The sequence below is a fragment of the Gymnoscopelus braueri genome, assembly GCF_963280865.1.
Source record: "Gymnoscopelus braueri genome assembly, contig: SCAFFOLD_42, whole genome shotgun sequence".
Lineage (NCBI taxonomy): Eukaryota > Metazoa > Chordata > Actinopteri > Myctophiformes > Myctophidae > Gymnoscopelus > Gymnoscopelus braueri.
Window position 1 is genome coordinate 667,501 of NW_027660610.1, and position 17,645 is coordinate 685,145.

At 41.3% G+C, this 17,645-nt stretch overlaps 1 protein-coding gene across 1 annotated transcript in view; it reads left to right on the forward strand.

Annotated features, from left to right (window-relative positions):
* Positions 1–17,645, forward strand: part of LOC308081377 (NLR family CARD domain-containing protein 3-like) — a 182,029-nt gene that overhangs the window by 148,284 nt on the left and 16,100 nt on the right. Inside the window, exons 4-7 of the mRNA XM_080457752.1 lie at positions 8,371–8,616; positions 9,097–9,135; positions 12,191–13,973; positions 14,074–14,247. Coding sequence (XP_080313878.1) covers positions 8,371–8,616; positions 9,097–9,135; positions 12,191–13,973; positions 14,074–14,247 — 2,242 coding nt within the window. The remainder of the gene's footprint in view (positions 1–8,370; positions 8,617–9,096; positions 9,136–12,190; positions 13,974–14,073; positions 14,248–17,645) is intronic.

The window sequence follows — 17,645 nt, forward strand, 5'->3', positions numbered from 1 at the left end:
CGCTTCGTGCTGTGACGCGTTGTGAGCTTGTAGATCGGCTATTTTTGGCTACCAACACATTTGTACTTTTACTCAAGTAAATTTAGAATTCCGGACTTTTACTTTAACAGAGTATTTCTACATTGTAGTATTGATACTTTTACTTAAGTAAACAACAACAATACTTTTTCCACCACTGCATAACACATGCACTCGTATTTCAATAAATGTAAACATCCTTATTTATTTGTGGTGAATGGCCTGAATACTTTGCACTGTTTAGTTTATCCCATCTGAATAGCTTATGTGAGCACAATAAAGAATAACAGTATTGATACTTTTACTTAAGTACAAAATGTGAGTACTTTTTCCACCACTGATAGTGAGTACAATGATAATTATACAACTGTAGAATATTGACACAGTGCACATTTTATAACAGCAAACGTATGTTTTAATGTTAATAAGTTAACATTAAAATATACATTTGCTGTAAGTTATTATTAATAACTTCCATGACTTATTATGAAGGAGTCTCTCTGCTTAACATACAATGCTTCATTATATGGTCTTATGTCGCCATCTAGCGGCGAAACATTTGAATTCATATGAATCTGTCATTCATAATTATTGATGTAATGTAGCCTAACTTAAACCCTCTATTCTCAGTAAAAACTGACCTACATTTCTTGGACGCTTTTTTTCTGTCAACACCAAATCTCTTTGCCAAAAATAGCAGATCTACAAGCTCACAACGCATCGCAGCGTGACACGTTGTAAGCTTGTAGATCGGCTATTTTTGGCTTATGTTCTCCCCATCCTGGGGTTCATGTGATTAATTCTATTCATAATAATGTAATGATGTTTTCATTTTGTCAAGGTGCACTAATGTTTTCATATTGCTGGATAATATGGATAATATTAATATTTAATATTGCACATGTATAATGTTTTCATGTTGAGTTAGTAGTGTTATTCCTCTGTCCTCACTTAGAAATAGCACTAGTCAAAGAACTACACATCCACTAGTCATAAGAACTACACATCCACTAGTCATAAGAACTACACATCCACTAGTCATAAGAACTACACATCCACTAGTCATAAGAACTACACATCCACTAGTCATAAGAACTACACATCCACTAGTCATAATAACTACACATCCACTAGTCATAAGAACTACACATCCACTAGTCATAAGAACTACACATCCACTAGTCATAAGAACTACACATCCACTAGTCATAAAAACTACACATCCACTAGTCATAAGAACTACACATCCACTAGTCATAAGAACTACACATCCACTATTCAAAGAACTACACATCCACTAGTCATAAGAACTACACATCCACTAGTCATAAGAACTACACATCCACTAGTCATAAGAACTACACATCCACTAGTCAAAGAACTACACATCCATAGTCAAAGAACTACACATCCACTAGTCATAAGAACTACACATCCACTAGTCATAAGAACTACACATCCACTAGTCAAAGAACTACACATCCACTAGTCAAAGAACTACACATCCACTAGTCATACGAACTACACATCCACTAGTCATAAGAACTACACATCCAGAAAAACGTCACTGCCCACCAGCTGCTCAAAGCCCTGGAAGATATTAAAGTAAAAGCCGGAAATGTCCGGAAGTGCTGCATGGGCTTGTGACAACTAGCGCCAACTTGCATCTTATGTGTGGATGCACCCTATGTGTGAGAGGAAATGAGCGGATACAGTAGGCGGGCTTTAGACCGGATGTGAGCACTGAACAGGAAATATAAGCACATTGAAACATACAGTATAGTCAGAAACAGTCAGAAACCTAGAACAGATCTACAAGCTCACAGCACGTCGCTGTGCAACGCGTTGTGAGCTTGTAGATCTGCTATTTTCAAATAGCCTAAAGTAGTGAAAATAGCAGATCTACAAGCTCACAACGCACCAGGAAGAAACACACTGTGAGCTTGTAGATCGGCTATTTTCACCATTTAAAAGGTTTTTATAATAATAATTAAAAATAAACAGTTTTGGACACATATGATGTTTCCACCTGACAGAGACGATGTTATGTTTAAAAGCAGCTTAAATTCAGAATGTTCATTTCCAGAGACATTGAATAATAATGTGATTTATTTCAGGAACAGTCAAAGTGTCTTTAGTTACAAAGAAATGCTGTTCAGTCACACATTCATATGTAAGGTTTTATGACCACAATTCATATCAATGTGTCAACCCTATTCCTTGTTCAAAGTATGAAAGACATTCAGTTTTATTAAAACTTTTAAAAACATGCAATGATTTGTCACATAAAACTGTATTTATGTCATTTATTTTACTCTCTCTCTGAGAGTGTGTAACATTAAATAGAATAATAGGTGTATTATTCCACTCAGAGTTAAAGTAACAGAGATTATTTTATCATACAGGTTGTTTATTAATATGATTTTATCATACAGGTTGTTTACCTGCTGTTCCTCCAGTCCACCTCATTAATAAAACACACAATGGCCGACCAGACACTCTCACCTTCAGCTCCACCTTCACCTTCACCTTCACACCCAGCTCCACCTTCAGCTTCACCTTCACCTTCATCTTCAGCTCCACAGACCCAGGTAGGCTACATGCTTTACATTGTTCATTCTTTATTCTCAGCGTTAACATAATCTTGTATTTATAGCTGTGTGGATTTGAGTGAAGTGGTTTCAAAGTGTAAACAAGTTTCCATAAATGGTGTAGTAAATACAAAATAATAATAATAACTAGAAAAAGTGCTCCTTTTAGCATTTTGTACAAAACGGACCTATCCTGCAAACTTTGGAAGCCAATGTTAGCCAATCAGAATGGAATATGAAAACTCGGACTGATCCGTCTTGATCGCGTGACTATAGAGATACTGGCCCTCATTTATCAACGGAGCGTATAAACCGGCTTATATTTTTCCATATATTCGGCCGTACACCAACGTCGAAGTCACATTTATCAATAAATCCTACACAGCCAATCCTGGTGTACATCAGGTCGGAGCTTTGATAAATCTCACGTCTGAAAACGAGCGTCATTTAAATAACACGCCCTTAAATATTCTGGAAACACCCCGATTTTACGACATGAAGAACCGAAAAGAAAGAGTTTGGCCGGCTCGCCTCGCCTCGCTGCCTGTCAAGTCACACACACACACACACGCACACGCACACGCACACGCATCTCTCTCTCTCTCTCTCTCTCTCTCTCTCTCACTCACACACACACACACACACACACACACACACACACACACACGCCCAACTGTGTTTTTCATGTAATCCGTACCGTAGCGGTACAATCTTTGTCACGTAGGCTTGTAGCCTACATGAATGACATATTATGATACCAATCACATAGCCATGAATGGAATACGTTTGTATATTAATTTATTTAACCCATACCGAGCAGTGCACAAGCAGTCATGTAGGATATTCCCCGTGAGACTCGGACGGGCGGCAGTGATTCCCGTAGTCCTACCACCACGTTAATAAGAGATTGGAGCGTCGGGTTTATATCCTTAACCCAGCCAGGTTGTAGTCTTCAAAACTCTCTATGACATAACTCCCTAACATAGGACAAGCTACTGTAAGTTTGTACACCTCACTGTCCATGAAAAGATCGTCGGGAGTCCCGAAAATGCGCTCGCAGAAGCGCTGTATATTTTGAAAATAGCAGATCTACAAGCTCACAACGCATCGCGATGCGACCCGTTTTTGAGCTTGCAATTTTAAAATAGCCAATGCAACTGATCACTGTTAAAGCAGTTTGTTTAAATTACTTTATAAAATGTTATATTTTCACAGGGATTATTTATTAGTGTAGATATACATTTAGGAGTGGATTATGTGTCCAGATGCCTGTCAGACAGTCAGACAATTCTGCTCCGCAGGTCTAGAATGGAATAAACGGGTGCAGCAAACGTCAACAACTGGTCTCGACCAGACGTGAGATCTCAGCCTACGGTAGGATGAAGCCCACGTCAGGATATATTGATAAATGCCGAAAGGTGCGGTGATCTCGCCGTACGCCCATTATTTGGGCTGCACCGCGTTGATAAATGAGGGCCACTGTGTGCCGATTGTACAAAATCTGTAGGAGTAATATCCAAAAATGTGTTTTGTAAAAATCGGCCTCCTGGTGGCGCTATAACAGGCCAATCTGAAAAATTCGGCATTGGCATCCAGGGAGTGTGTGTGCACAGTTTCGCAGCGACAGGGCCAACAGTGCTGGAGATTAGCTGCTCGCAGACAGACGGACACACGGACGGACGGACGGACGGACGGACGGACGGACAGGGTTCAAAACATAGTCTCTCGGTCATGCCTTTCGGCCTGGCGGAGACAATTATAAAATAATTACAATGTCACCGTAGGTCACAGAGAGCTGAAATTATTTCAGCACATCGACTGATGTGTGATATAAAACGTGCCTCACTTCACGCTATAATAAATTAACTCTATAACAGTACATTACAGTCATTTAGCAGAAGTCTGAAGTGCATTCTCTTCTCAAGCAAGCAACTAAGAGTATAGAGGCTATTCCTGACCACGCCCCCTACTTCCGCTCTGAGGACTAATCTCGGAGCGCACCTGTCTGTGTTTTCCGTTTGCGTCCCAGCTGATTCTCGTTTCACTTGATCAGATGTGTTTGTTTTACTTTGTAACTGATATAACTGTTATTCTACTTAACCGAATCAACGGCAGTCAATCAGTGGCGGAACAACTCAAAGCCGGGACTGTGCTGTGCCGGGAGGCACAGCACAGTGATCAGGCCCCCCCTGCGCATCCTGTGCGCGCGGTTTAGGGCGGATTCGGTCACTTTTTGGGGGGCTTTTTGTCACTTTATTTCGGTTTTAGGGTTAGGGTAGGGTTAGGGTTATGTTGTTTAATTCATATTTTTGCCTGATTTTACCGATTTATTATCTGACGGCCCGGGCCCTCCAGTGTTCATGATATATTAATTCACTATATATCCATTTCAACCTAATCAAGGCAATAAAAGTAATATAATTGTATTTCACCATACCAATATCATTCATATGTAATGTTCATTTAATCGTTCATTACTTCAAAACAATTAATAGGCTACATTGGTTGTAATCAAAACTCAAAGTTTTGAAACATTTTAATTTTAGTGTCCATTTTCATGACCAAATAATGGGCGTACGGCGAGATCACCGCAACTTTTTCATTTATTATCAATATATCCTGACATTAACTTCAGAGTACGGCCCGTTCAGATCTCACGTCATGTCGGAGGCAGTTGTTGACTTTGGCTGAACCAGTTTGTTCCATCCTAGACCTGCAGAGCAGCATTGTCTGACCGTCTGACAGGCATCTGAACATAATGTATCCACTCCAAAATGTATAATCTAACTAATAAATAATCCCTGTGAAAATATAACATTTTATAAACTGATTTAAACAAACTGCTGTCATTCAGATAAGATTGCAGATCTGGCTGCATTGGCTATTTGAAAATAGCTGATCTACAAGCTCACAACGCTTCGCATCGTGAGGCGTTGTGAGCTTGTAGATCTGCTATTTTCAAAAAATACGAGCACTTATGCAAGAGCATTTTTGGGAGTTTGGACCGGCGCGGCTGCCTCACTGTTATCTTTTCATGGACATTGAGGTCTCTACACCTATATATACTGTGGAGTCTCGCTAGGAGACCGCCTGTCAGGTAAGTGCCACACCATGGGGAGACAGTGGATGAGAGGCAGAGAGAGGACCAAGAGACAGCACTGCCACCTAGGCCGCGTCATCGAGGGGCGGTACCTTCCAATCTACCTCCTCGATCAGCCCCAACTCAGCGCACCTGCGTGACCGGCCGGGCGTTGCCTACAAACACTCTCTGCTCTCTCTCAGTAGCACTGACTCTCCATGGTGAACAGACGGGCGCTCAGGCGGTAAGCGAAAACACTCCACTATTTCCCTTCCAAAACCCTGTGGTGTTAAGTGAAATGACCGCTAAAACTTGTGTATTTTTATGCTATAGGCAAATGTTTGGAACATGTAAAAAGACAGCCTATGTGATGACAGGACTGGGCCTCCGACCTGGGGAAAGGGGTTCCCCAAAGAAATAACCTAACTGTATAAACAATGCAAAGGAGTGAGCCGGCGCCTCGCTGCCCCCCCCCCCCCCTTTGAAACGGTATCATACAATGCCTGAATAATTGATGCCTGGATTGAGCCCCAAACCTGGGAAGAACCTCTGTTAACAATTATTCACGGTTATTAGATACTCACCTGTTATGATTTGAACATTATGCAGTAACTCTGTGCCATTATTTGAATAAAGACCCATATATGGGCTTGTACCACCACTGTCTGACTCTTGGCTTTGATCGATACCCCACAATACCTATATCTATGCATATAGCGTGTCCTATGGAGTTATGTACAACCTAGCTGGGTTTAGGATATAAACACGACGCTCCACAGGACTCACACTGCAGCCCGTCCGAGTCTCACGGGGAAGGGGAATAGCTTAAATGATTGCTTTATTTTAGTGTAACTTGAACGCACACTGCTCGGTATGGGTTAAATAAATTAATATACAAACGTATGATGTGATTGGTATCATAATCTGTCATTCATGTAGGCTACTAGCCAATGTGACAAAGATTGTACCGTTACGGAATACATGAAAGACAGTTCGGCTTGCAAGTAGTTAGGTGCGTGTGCGTGTGTGTGTGTGACTTGATAGGCAGCGAGGCGGGCGGGGGAAACCCTTTCTTATTGGCTTTCTATGCTTTGTTTGGTCGTATTCTGGTTCTTCATGTCGTAAAATCGGGGCGTTTTGAGAATATTTAAGAGCGTGTTATTTAAATGACACTTGGTTTCAGCCGTCAGATTTATCAACGCTCCGACAAAATGTACACTAGGATTGGCTGTATAAGATTGCTTGATAAATGTCACTTGGACGTTGTTTTTTACGCTCCGTTGCTAAATTAGGGCCACTATATCTACAGTCATTAAACGAAAAGTTTTTTTCATATTTTTAATATTCCATCCTCATTGGCTAAGATTGACAGGAGTGGCCCGTTTTCAACAAAATGCCGCAAATCATGAACACAGCGTCCGATTGTGGTGGAACTTTCAACATTTCCCTATTATAGCGCCACCAGGAGGCCAATTTTTGCAACAAAAAAATGCATTTTATATTTCTTTATATACTACAAATCGTGTCCAAAACATCATGCAAATCGATACACATTATCTCTAGAGTCAAGTGATCAAGACGGTTCTGTCCGATTTGTCACATTCCATCGTGATTGGTGAATTCCGAACATTGCTGGCCCACAATAACCTACCTGACCTGGCGGAGACCTGTGCTCCGACGAGCACTTTTTCTAGTTACTACATTATGCTTTAATTAATTTAAATGGTTATTAAATGTATTTATTTTGTCAAAGGGCTTAGTCGTTCATGTCAATAACAGAGCCCTAAAAGTCCTACTGAAAAACTAAAGAATGAGCAAATATTATACTTTTACACCTTTACTACAATTGTTTTAAAACTTTAGTTACTAGTTACGTACTTTGTATATTTGTACACATTGTGAGCTTGTAGATCTGCTATTTTCAAAATATTGTCATACAAACTTGTGAAAGGGGACATTCTTCATATTTACTTTTAGTACTTAAGGATATGTTGCCAATACTTTTACCCCACTAAACTTAGAATTCTGGACTATTACTTGTAGTAATTCTACATTGTGGCATTGATAATTTTACTGAAGTAACACATGTGAGTAGTTCTTCCACCATTGAATAATTATGAGCACAAGCTTAATATGATATACAGTAGTTGGGGGGTATTTGAGAGATATGTGACGTCACTTTGGCAAGGTACTGGTGCCTACACTTTAAACAAGGCTCAAAGTACAGTTCTATACAAAGGAATGCTAAAATGATTTGACCCAAGAAAGCACTATGGCTTGTTTCCATTGGGTCCTGTGTATTCAATTCATCGATACAATACATTATGTTGTCTAATAGCGCTCACTCAGTCATTATATGATTAAAATAACATGAATTGGTACAACAGGATGCTGATGATGGCTCAACTTCAGAAAAAAGTGATACAGAAAAAGGTGAGTGTTTTCCTGTTCTTGTTACAGTTCAATGCTTAAGTTAATAAGTAAGTCGTTAGCTGGTGCTACATTTTGTTTGCCTAGGTGTACATCCTCAATATCATATTGTAAAACTATAGATGTACCAGTTGTTACATTACTATTTATGTGGGGATGTACAGATGAGAGCTTTATTTATCATTCATATAATGACATTATTTTCTGTGACGTATTTATCTCAACCATTCTCTTTTTTCCTCTTGCAAGCAGCACAATTTGTGGTGCAGATCAGGGCAAAGTTGATTCAACGCGCCTCCACAGTCATGGCTATAATAGACAGTCTAGGAACCACCATGGTTCATCATGAGATCTATCAAAGTATTGAAGCTGAGAAGACACCTATCAAGCAAATGAGGATGCTGTATACAGAGGTGATAGATCCAGGTGCAACAGTCGTCAGAGCAGCATTTTATGATGCCCTCAAACAACACCAACCCGACCTGTTGAAGAGCCTTGGTAAGACCAGATGTAGTATTACATTAGTTTATAGCAGCAGTGCCATAGAGTGAGTGCAGCCCAATCACCAGAGGACAAACATACATATTCTATTATAATGTCAACATTATGCAACAAAGGTCAAATTATGTGGATCTCAGGATGATTCACACACACACACACACACACACACACACACACACACACACACACACACAACACACACACACACACACACACACACACACACACACACACACACACAGACACAGACAGACACACTCCTACAGATGGCTAGCCTCTTGCAGAGCCACACAGTTATTTACCAGGCTACAATCAGGTTCATTACTAGAAACACCTGGTATCAATAGAGAGAAACTGATGTGTCATCCATTATGTCAACATATATAAACATGATACTGTACAATGACAAGAGTCTCATTACATGAACATCATGTCTTCTCACAGAGCTCACTTCATTATCCTCTTCTCCTTATGCAGGAGCTGAACTCTTATCAGAAGACCCAGCTAACAATGATGGTAAGAACCACCTGCTGATCAGCATTGTGAAGCCAATGGTCAGTTGTGATAGATTGGTTTAAAGTGGCTAGATTTAGTTTCCAGATAAAAAAAAAACATTTTAGAATTTCAAAGACATTTAGGAAAAGTCAAGGAAGGGAGCCTTCTGCAAACTTTCTTTTCAATGTTAATTAATCTCAATATGGGCCTGGCAGACCATTGCGTCACGCAGGTATTAACACATTTTAGACACACATTCTGAGGAGGTTTTCTGTCTATACTCAACATTGTGCACATGCGCCATGACCGACTGTTTAACAAGCTGGTGTCAGGGTGTGAGTCAGGAGAAGGTAGAACAATGGCAGAACAAAGAGCCAGAGGCACAGCTGTCCAAATGCAAGAGTTTTAATATGACAGAGAACACAACGAGCTCAATAAATGAACTAATAAAACTACAGTGGGAAACCACTAGAACTCCACAACAAATACTGACAGTGAACAGCAAACACAGGGGAGTTTAAATAGACAGGGACTAACAGCACTAAGGACAATTAACATATGATTGGCTGGGGCTAAACAAGACACAGGTGAACATTTTAAAATGGACAGGTGAGAAAAGACAGGTAGCGGCAACAGAGGAACAGAAGAAGCACTAGGTCTAGGATATCACTACAAAACAAAAGGAACAAAGCAGTAAACAAAAACAAATTTCACTGATTCTAAAACCTGTCACTACAAAATAACACAAGATACAACTTGTATTGACTAAGTCCTATACTTTAGCACTAAGTGGTTGCCGACGGCCGGGAATTAAGTTTAGACGTGTGCTCAAAAACATTAATACACACGGGATACAGACAACCAGCCCTCATTAGTAGAGCGGATTAGCAATAAAATCGTGCACTTTTTGTAAGAAGCGTGAAACTTTCAGCATAGTTAGTAAATACCATAAAATACATTTTCAGTCAGATTTGACATCTGAGAGGTCAAATCCAAGATGGCCGCCAGTCCACTGGTTTTAAATGTCAAACACATATAATTGTGGAACTAAATACTAAGTTCTAAACATTCAAGGCGTTCTTTACAACTAAGTTGGGGTTGCCCATTCATTTGATGATACTTTGGAGATTGCCAGAACCCAAGGACACATTTACAAAGTCCATCTGTTTGTGGATGGTACACTGAAGTTCTGACCTGTTTGACCTTGAGGAGCCGGCACAGATCTTTCATGATCCTGGACATAAACGGGGTCCCCTGGTCAGTCAGAATCGCCCTGGGTATCCCGACCTGGCTGAATAGATGGAACAGCTCCTGTGCAATGCCCTTTGTGGCCTCTGGGTACCTGGTGGCATAGTCAAGTACATATTATATAGTATATATTGGTATATGCAGATTTCACTAGTGATCCGACTAGGTCCATGGCAATTCTGTCAAAAGGCACCTCAATAATTGGCAACGGTATCAGAGGATTTTTGAAGTGGGGCTTTGGTGCCTTCATTTGACATTCTGGGCAGGTTCGACAGTAGTCTGTTGCGGCTCTTACCACTCCTGGCCAATAGAACCGGACCGTTAAACAATCTTTTGTCTTCTCAGGTGTGCTCCAAGGACATGGCTGTGGGCCAGGTGTAAAACTGTGGACACATAAGGCTTGGGCACGACCAATAAACATCTCTTCTAACCATTCAGCATCTGAAAATAGTAGAGGAGCTGATCTTTTATCAGAACATGGGGGTATCAGTTTACTCACCCCTGGGGCCAATTTCCCCTCTATCTCCTGCACATTGCTCCGGGCCTGCATCAGATTTGGGTCCTCTAGTTGGGCAACGCCAAACTGTCCTCTCAACTGCAACAACTGGGGCCCCTGTTCGACTTCATCAGAACACAGTTCTTCTGGAAACGGGTTCTCCAACTCCTCTTCTTCTGAATTGGGTCCCGCGCTTCCTTCCTTCGGTTTCTGGGGCGACACACACCTGCTTGGAGGCCCCCGTTTCTGTGTAGGGCACCTGAGAGGGAGTTAGTGCATTTCTATTCCTTTTTGTCTTTGCAGTACATTGCGTTTTTTTTTCACACTCACCTCTCTCTTTCTGTACAGCTTTTCATAAAGGGGGCAGTCTCACTTTCACTAGAACCAACCAGATCAGGTGTCCCACCTCTCAAAGACCGCCTACACCTCACCACCTCATCTTCTCGCTCCAGTTCTTTCTTCGCTGAGGAGGCCTTTTCCTGGACTTTCCTGCTCTTGCCAGCCTCTGGCCACTCTGTCCTTCAATTCAATTCAATTTTATTAAAGTGTCAAATCACAACAAGTTGTCTCAAGGCACTTGACATGTAGAGCAGAGACCCGACAGTCCCACCCTGGCAACGAAAAACTCCCCCTTAACTGGAAGAAACGTCAGGCAGACCCTAGGCTCTAGGGTGGGGGCCTTCTGCCTCGACTGTGTCGGGGGGGAAAGAAGAGAGAGAGAGGGAGAGACAGAGAGAGAGAGATACACGTGGTAGTAATAACATAAAATATAAATAAAATAGCAAATATAATAGTGTAAGATAGTATATGATAATATAATATAGTACAACAATAATGTGTATACAGTATATAATGGTATAAGAATGTTAAGATAATATACAGTGTAGTGGTATAGTGTAATGTAGTAGAAATCCACGGTCGTGCTCCATGGAGTGGCCCGGTCCGCAGTCACACTCTTGATCTGCAGCTGGGGGTCCGTAGTGACAGTCTCCAACTGCTGTTGGAGATAAAAGAAACTCTGGGGAGTGGGTCCCCGGAACAATCAGTATTAGACAGACATGTTATTCCATAATTCATACCATTTTACTTTGTTTAATTTGGATATTATTACTTAAAAGTAATAATACAATACATATTGAACAGCCCTGGACAGCCCTGGACAGTGACATTAGTTTTAATATGGTCATTATTAATCAAATAGAAACCTGTTCCAAAATTCAGCAGCTACAGTAGCGGACACATGATCCCCTTTTAAATTAAGAATTACCAAGTCCTCTTATGTAAGGAATTTACCATAACATTACATATGTCCTCTGTTCTTTGACCATTTAGAAACTCTTCCTCCTCAACAACAACTCAAGATGAATCTGAAAAAAAAGTTTCAGCGTTTCTTCGGGTGGAAACTAAACGAGGACAAAGAAAGCTCAACACCTCTGAAAGAGATCTTCACAGAGATCTACATCACAACGGGAGGGAGTGGACAGGGCAATATTGAACATGAGGTCAGACAGATTGAAGCAGTGTCCAGGAAATCAACCACACAAGAAACACCAATCAAATATGAAGACATCTTTAAACCTTTACCTACAGAAAATGAACCAATCAGAACAGTGATGACAAAGGGAGTGGCTGGCATTGGGAAATCAGTCCTCGTTCAGAAGTGTGCTTTGGACTGGGCAGAAGACCAAGCAAACCGAAGTACTCACTTCATGTTTCCATTCACGTTCCGTGAGCTAAATTCTATGAAGGAGAATTACAGCTTGGAGCAATTTATTCATGGATATTTTGTTGAAACCGAGGGCGTACCAATCTGCAACTTCAACAATCCCAACACTGTGTTCATCTTTGATGGATTGGATGAGTGTAGGACTCCTTTACAGTTTGACAACAATGAGCTCATAACTGTCACAACGCCAACCACGGTGGCTCTGCTGGTCACAAACCTCATCAAGGGCAAGCTGCTTCCCTCTGCTCGCATCTGGATAACCACACGACCTGCAGCAGCCAATCAGATCCCTTTTGAACTTGTTGACAGGGTGACAGAGGTGAGAGGATTCACTGACCCCCAGAAGGAGAAGTTCTTCATCAACAGATTCCGTGATGACGAGAAGCAGGCCAAAACAATCATCTCACACATCCAAACATCACGAAGCCTCCACATCATGTGTCACATCCCAGTCTTCTGTTGGATCATTGCTTTAGTTCTGGAGAACATGTTGAGAGAAAATGAGTCAGTAGCACTTCCAAAGACCCTGGCTGCGATGTTCATCCACTTCATGCTGGTTCATCTCAAACAGATGAAGGCTAAGTATCACAACAAAGCTCAGGCATATTCTGACTTGAATCCAAGTCAGGTCATTCTGTCACTGGGAAAACTGGCCTTTGACCAGCTGGAGAAAGGCAACCTGATCTTCTATGAAGAAGACCTGACAGAGTGTGACATTGATATTGATGATGCAGCAGTTTACTCAGGAGTGTTCACACAGTTCTTTAAAGAGGTGCATGGGATGCACACGGACAAGGTTTTCTGCTTTGTCCATCTGAGTGTTCAGGAGTTTCTAGCTGCTCTTTATGTATTTCACTCTTTCATCAACACTGGTGTCAACCTACTGCCACATTCCTTCAAATGGTCTAAGATCGCTACAAAGAAGGAAACTCGCTTCTACCAGAGTGCTGTAGACAACGCCTTACAGAGTTCAAATGGACACCTGGACTTGTTCCTCCGTTTTCTGCTGGGCCTCTCATTGGAGACCAACCAGAAGCTCTTACGTAGACTGCTTCCTATGAAGACACAAAACATGTCGCAGACCAATAAGAAGACAATTGAGTACATCAAGAAGATGATCCAGGAGAATCCATCTCCAGAGAGAAGCATCAATCTGTTCCACTGTCTGAATGAGCTGAATGACCATTCTCTAGAGAAGGAGATTCAACAGTACTTGAAATCAGGAAGTCTCTCCACAGCCAAACTCTCTCCTGCTCAGTGGTCAGCTCTGGCCTTCATCTTGCTGTCATCAGAAAAGGATCTGGACGTGTTTGACCTGAAGAAATACTCTGCTTCAGAGGAGGCTCTTCTGGGGCTGCTGCTATTGGTCAAAGCCTCAAACAGAGCTCTGTAGGTGAACTGATAACTTGATACATGTTATATTTTATGTCATCTTATTTTATAGTCAAGGAAATACAAACGTTTATTATAATCACGATTGTTTCTTCAGGCTGAGCGGCTGTAACCTCACAGAGAGATGTTGTGAGCAGTTATCATCAGTTCTCATCTCCAGCTCGTCTAATGTGACAGAACTGGATCTAAGCAATAATGACCTGCTGGATTCCGGAGTAGAGAAGCTCTCTATTGGACTGGGGAGTCCACACTGTAAACTGAAGACGCTCAGGTCAGTATTTCTGAACCTTTTAAACAGAACATTTATACCATGGCTTAAATACACATGGAGTTTACCTGATTAATGTATTCATATTTTATTAGGAGGAGACATACTGTGGAATGCAAATATCAGAGGAAATACAAATCCCTTAAATCTTTTATTAAACTTTAGAGGTCTTTTCAGGTTATCAAAACATTAGAACATGAACTAACACAATCACTGCCAGGTATTCATTAATTAATTCATCCAAAACTGCCAGTGTTTTTTACCTTATTTTGACTTGATCCACAGAGAGCCACGATGTGCACACGGATGTAAACAAAGGCTCTCTGGGAAGGGTCTTGTCTATCCACCGGAACAAAAACATAATGTTCATTTTGACCGTCTATTCTGTTGTTATCGGCAGTTGAATATGGATTGTTTTCACCAAAAAAAGAAATCCGAGCTATATGTGTTTTGTAGATCTCATAACATATAACACATCTTTTTTAGATGACGTCACATCCGTCCATTCGTTCTCTTGCAGTCAAGGGATCATCCATAGGTTAGATCTACGTCAATGACTGTACATGTGTTAAACTAGAGAATAACACCTTTTATGTCTCGCCCCCCCCCCCCCCCCCCCCCCGAATGGTGGGGTGAGTTTGTGTTATATGGGACATAAAAGTATATTCTTTTTAATAATGTCACCAAAATCAGTCAATATCTTAAAGTGATCTTGGCTTGTAGTTATAACACTTAACTAATCAGAATTGAACATATAGAAACTATAATAATTAATCAGTCAACATATATTCATGTGAGCACTGTTTTATTTTCCTACTATAATTTCAGTCCTCTAAAAACATTGCCGTCAGTCTGTCAGTCTAGATAGATAGATAGATAGATACTGTAGATAGACAAATAGATAGATAGATAGATAGATAGATAGAGATAAATGCATCAAGCTTTAGAACCAAGACTACGATGTGATGACAACGTTACATTACAGCAAATGCTTCATGAGAATTAAATTGTGAATCTTACTGGTATAAGTCAAGTTATGTCATTTGCCGTTGGTGAATAGTTTCAAACTAATTAATTCCTCCCCACACATATTTCTGTGTTGTCACTGATGTTGTATCCTACTGACTCACCTGCCTGTGAGGAGCCCCCACCAGGAGGACATAAGGGCCTTCGTCCTACTCCTTCCGCCCAACACTCCCCACTGACAGGTGCCGCCCCAGCCCGTAGGAGGACGTTCAATGACCAATATCACCCTCCCCACCCGGCTCGCGGGGATGGGGCGTATGGGAGGGTAATCCCTCCTGGACGCTATTGGTGGAAAGTCTAGGCTGAAGTTTTGTTGTGATGCCAATTACCATTTCCCCCATGTAGCCCCTCCCTGACCACTGCTGATTGGTCTTGGGTATTAGATGAGTCATCTAGCTTGGTGTCTCCCCCAATGACCCCATGTGACCTAGGCAAACATTCAGCAGAATAGCAGATCTATACTGTAAGTTCATAATGTTCATAATTATGGGGCGGCCATAGCTGAGTGGTTAGTAAGCCCGCCTAGGGAGCCAGAGGCCCTGGTTGCCCCAGGTACGATTCCAGGCCACGCCAGCGTATGTGTCGATGAAATGAAATTTGTCCCTGAGCAAGACTCTTAACCCCTAATTGCTCACAGGCCCTCATTGGAAACAAGCCGGCAAGGACTTTCATGAACGTCCTGTTAAAAGGAGTTATCCTTATCCTTAATGCGTCGCAGTGTGACGGGTTGTGAGCTTTCAGATCACTTGTTTGGTGTAGATGGAAAAAGGAAATGACCTAAGTATATAGGGTTGAAGTGGTTACCCACTAAAACCATATATATTTTGTTCACTGTAGTCCCCAGGACTATACTAGGCCCACTCCTGTTTTCGCTGTAGGCCTACACTAAAAATATTAAAATAGGCGCTCACAACGCGCCACAACACCAGGCCATTGCATTTGAACTACTTTTTGTATTAGTTTGGTTAGTGTTGTTTCTCTTAACTACTGCTGCTAGATTTCCTGTCTCCAGTTCCATGTTAGGCAGTGTTTAGATCCAGAGTCAGTTAAACTCCTAGAACATTATTTCATTGTAAATGACATCTAAAGACCTGAAGAACTAGGCACCACACTGCAGTAATAAAGGGGTATTAAACTCAATTCTCCATCCTCCCCGCCTGGAGGCTTTCCATGTTGGGGGAGGGAGGAGCTGTTATATCAGTTATAACTTAATATGTTTTAAAAAGGCAATGTAATTATGAACTGATAATTACATGTAAGGATGTGAGGCATGGTACATTATTATTTACTATTTACATTATTATTCTAATAATCTTCTTGGGTCTAGCTGTATGTATACAGAATAGAACCAGATGATGTGCTGTGGTGACCCTGATGGGAATTCCTTTTTCCATATATTAATGTCCTACTTCATACCACAGTGTCACACTAAAGTAGCAAAAATAGCCGATCCACAAGCTCACAAAGCGTTGGGATGCGAAGCGGTATGAGCTTTTAGAGTGTGTCTGTGGGTTTTATAAATATTGAACCAACAAAAGCTTGTGACTAAACCATAACTACATTGGATGGATACAGGATAGGTGGGCACTAGGGACATCTGGGCACCTTGATGTAAAATTGGCTATTTTGTCCAAAATGTTAAATTCAAAATGTTAAGTGTTATGTTAAATGTTAATGTAAAGTATACATGATGGGACCATGCACGGTACATCATTATCAGACTTAATTTTAGACCTTAATTGTCTAATGTATACTTTAACTATTTTCCGTCCAGTCTGACACCTCTGAGCAGGAGGAGGGGTAAACCCTCCATTCAGTGCACAATGTATCACAGTGTGGTTGCAGTGCTAAAGGTGTAATCACGGAGCTATCCGCTTGATGTATTATAATGAAGAGTGCATTCAGATATCCTATATTACAATTGGGAAAAGTCAGCACTTCCTGTCCCCCGCTGAAGCCGCCCCCCTGAAGCCATTTCATTGTTTCAGTATCAACACAACAACAACATATCATATATTTTGCCACAGTAGTGACCACACCGGAAGGGGAAACCCTTTAGCACAAGTCAAGCCTCCGGGTGTTGCCACATCAATGAAAAACAAGCGGACCATCATGGGCTCTGGTGTTGCCAAATCATGTGCGAGAAACAGGCACCAGTGTTGCAATGAACGTCTACACGCTCTACTGTTTCTGTCTCCGATGTGCGGGCCAGGCTATTAGACGTCTAGTTATAATACAACAAAAAGGCTAAATGGAACCACCAGTATCTCCAGTGAAGTTGTAGTAGCCTACAGGTGTAAACGTGTGTTTACAAGAAAACATAATAAGTGGGTTTCAGGTGAGCTGATCACAGCCAATACACAGTATCAGTAAAA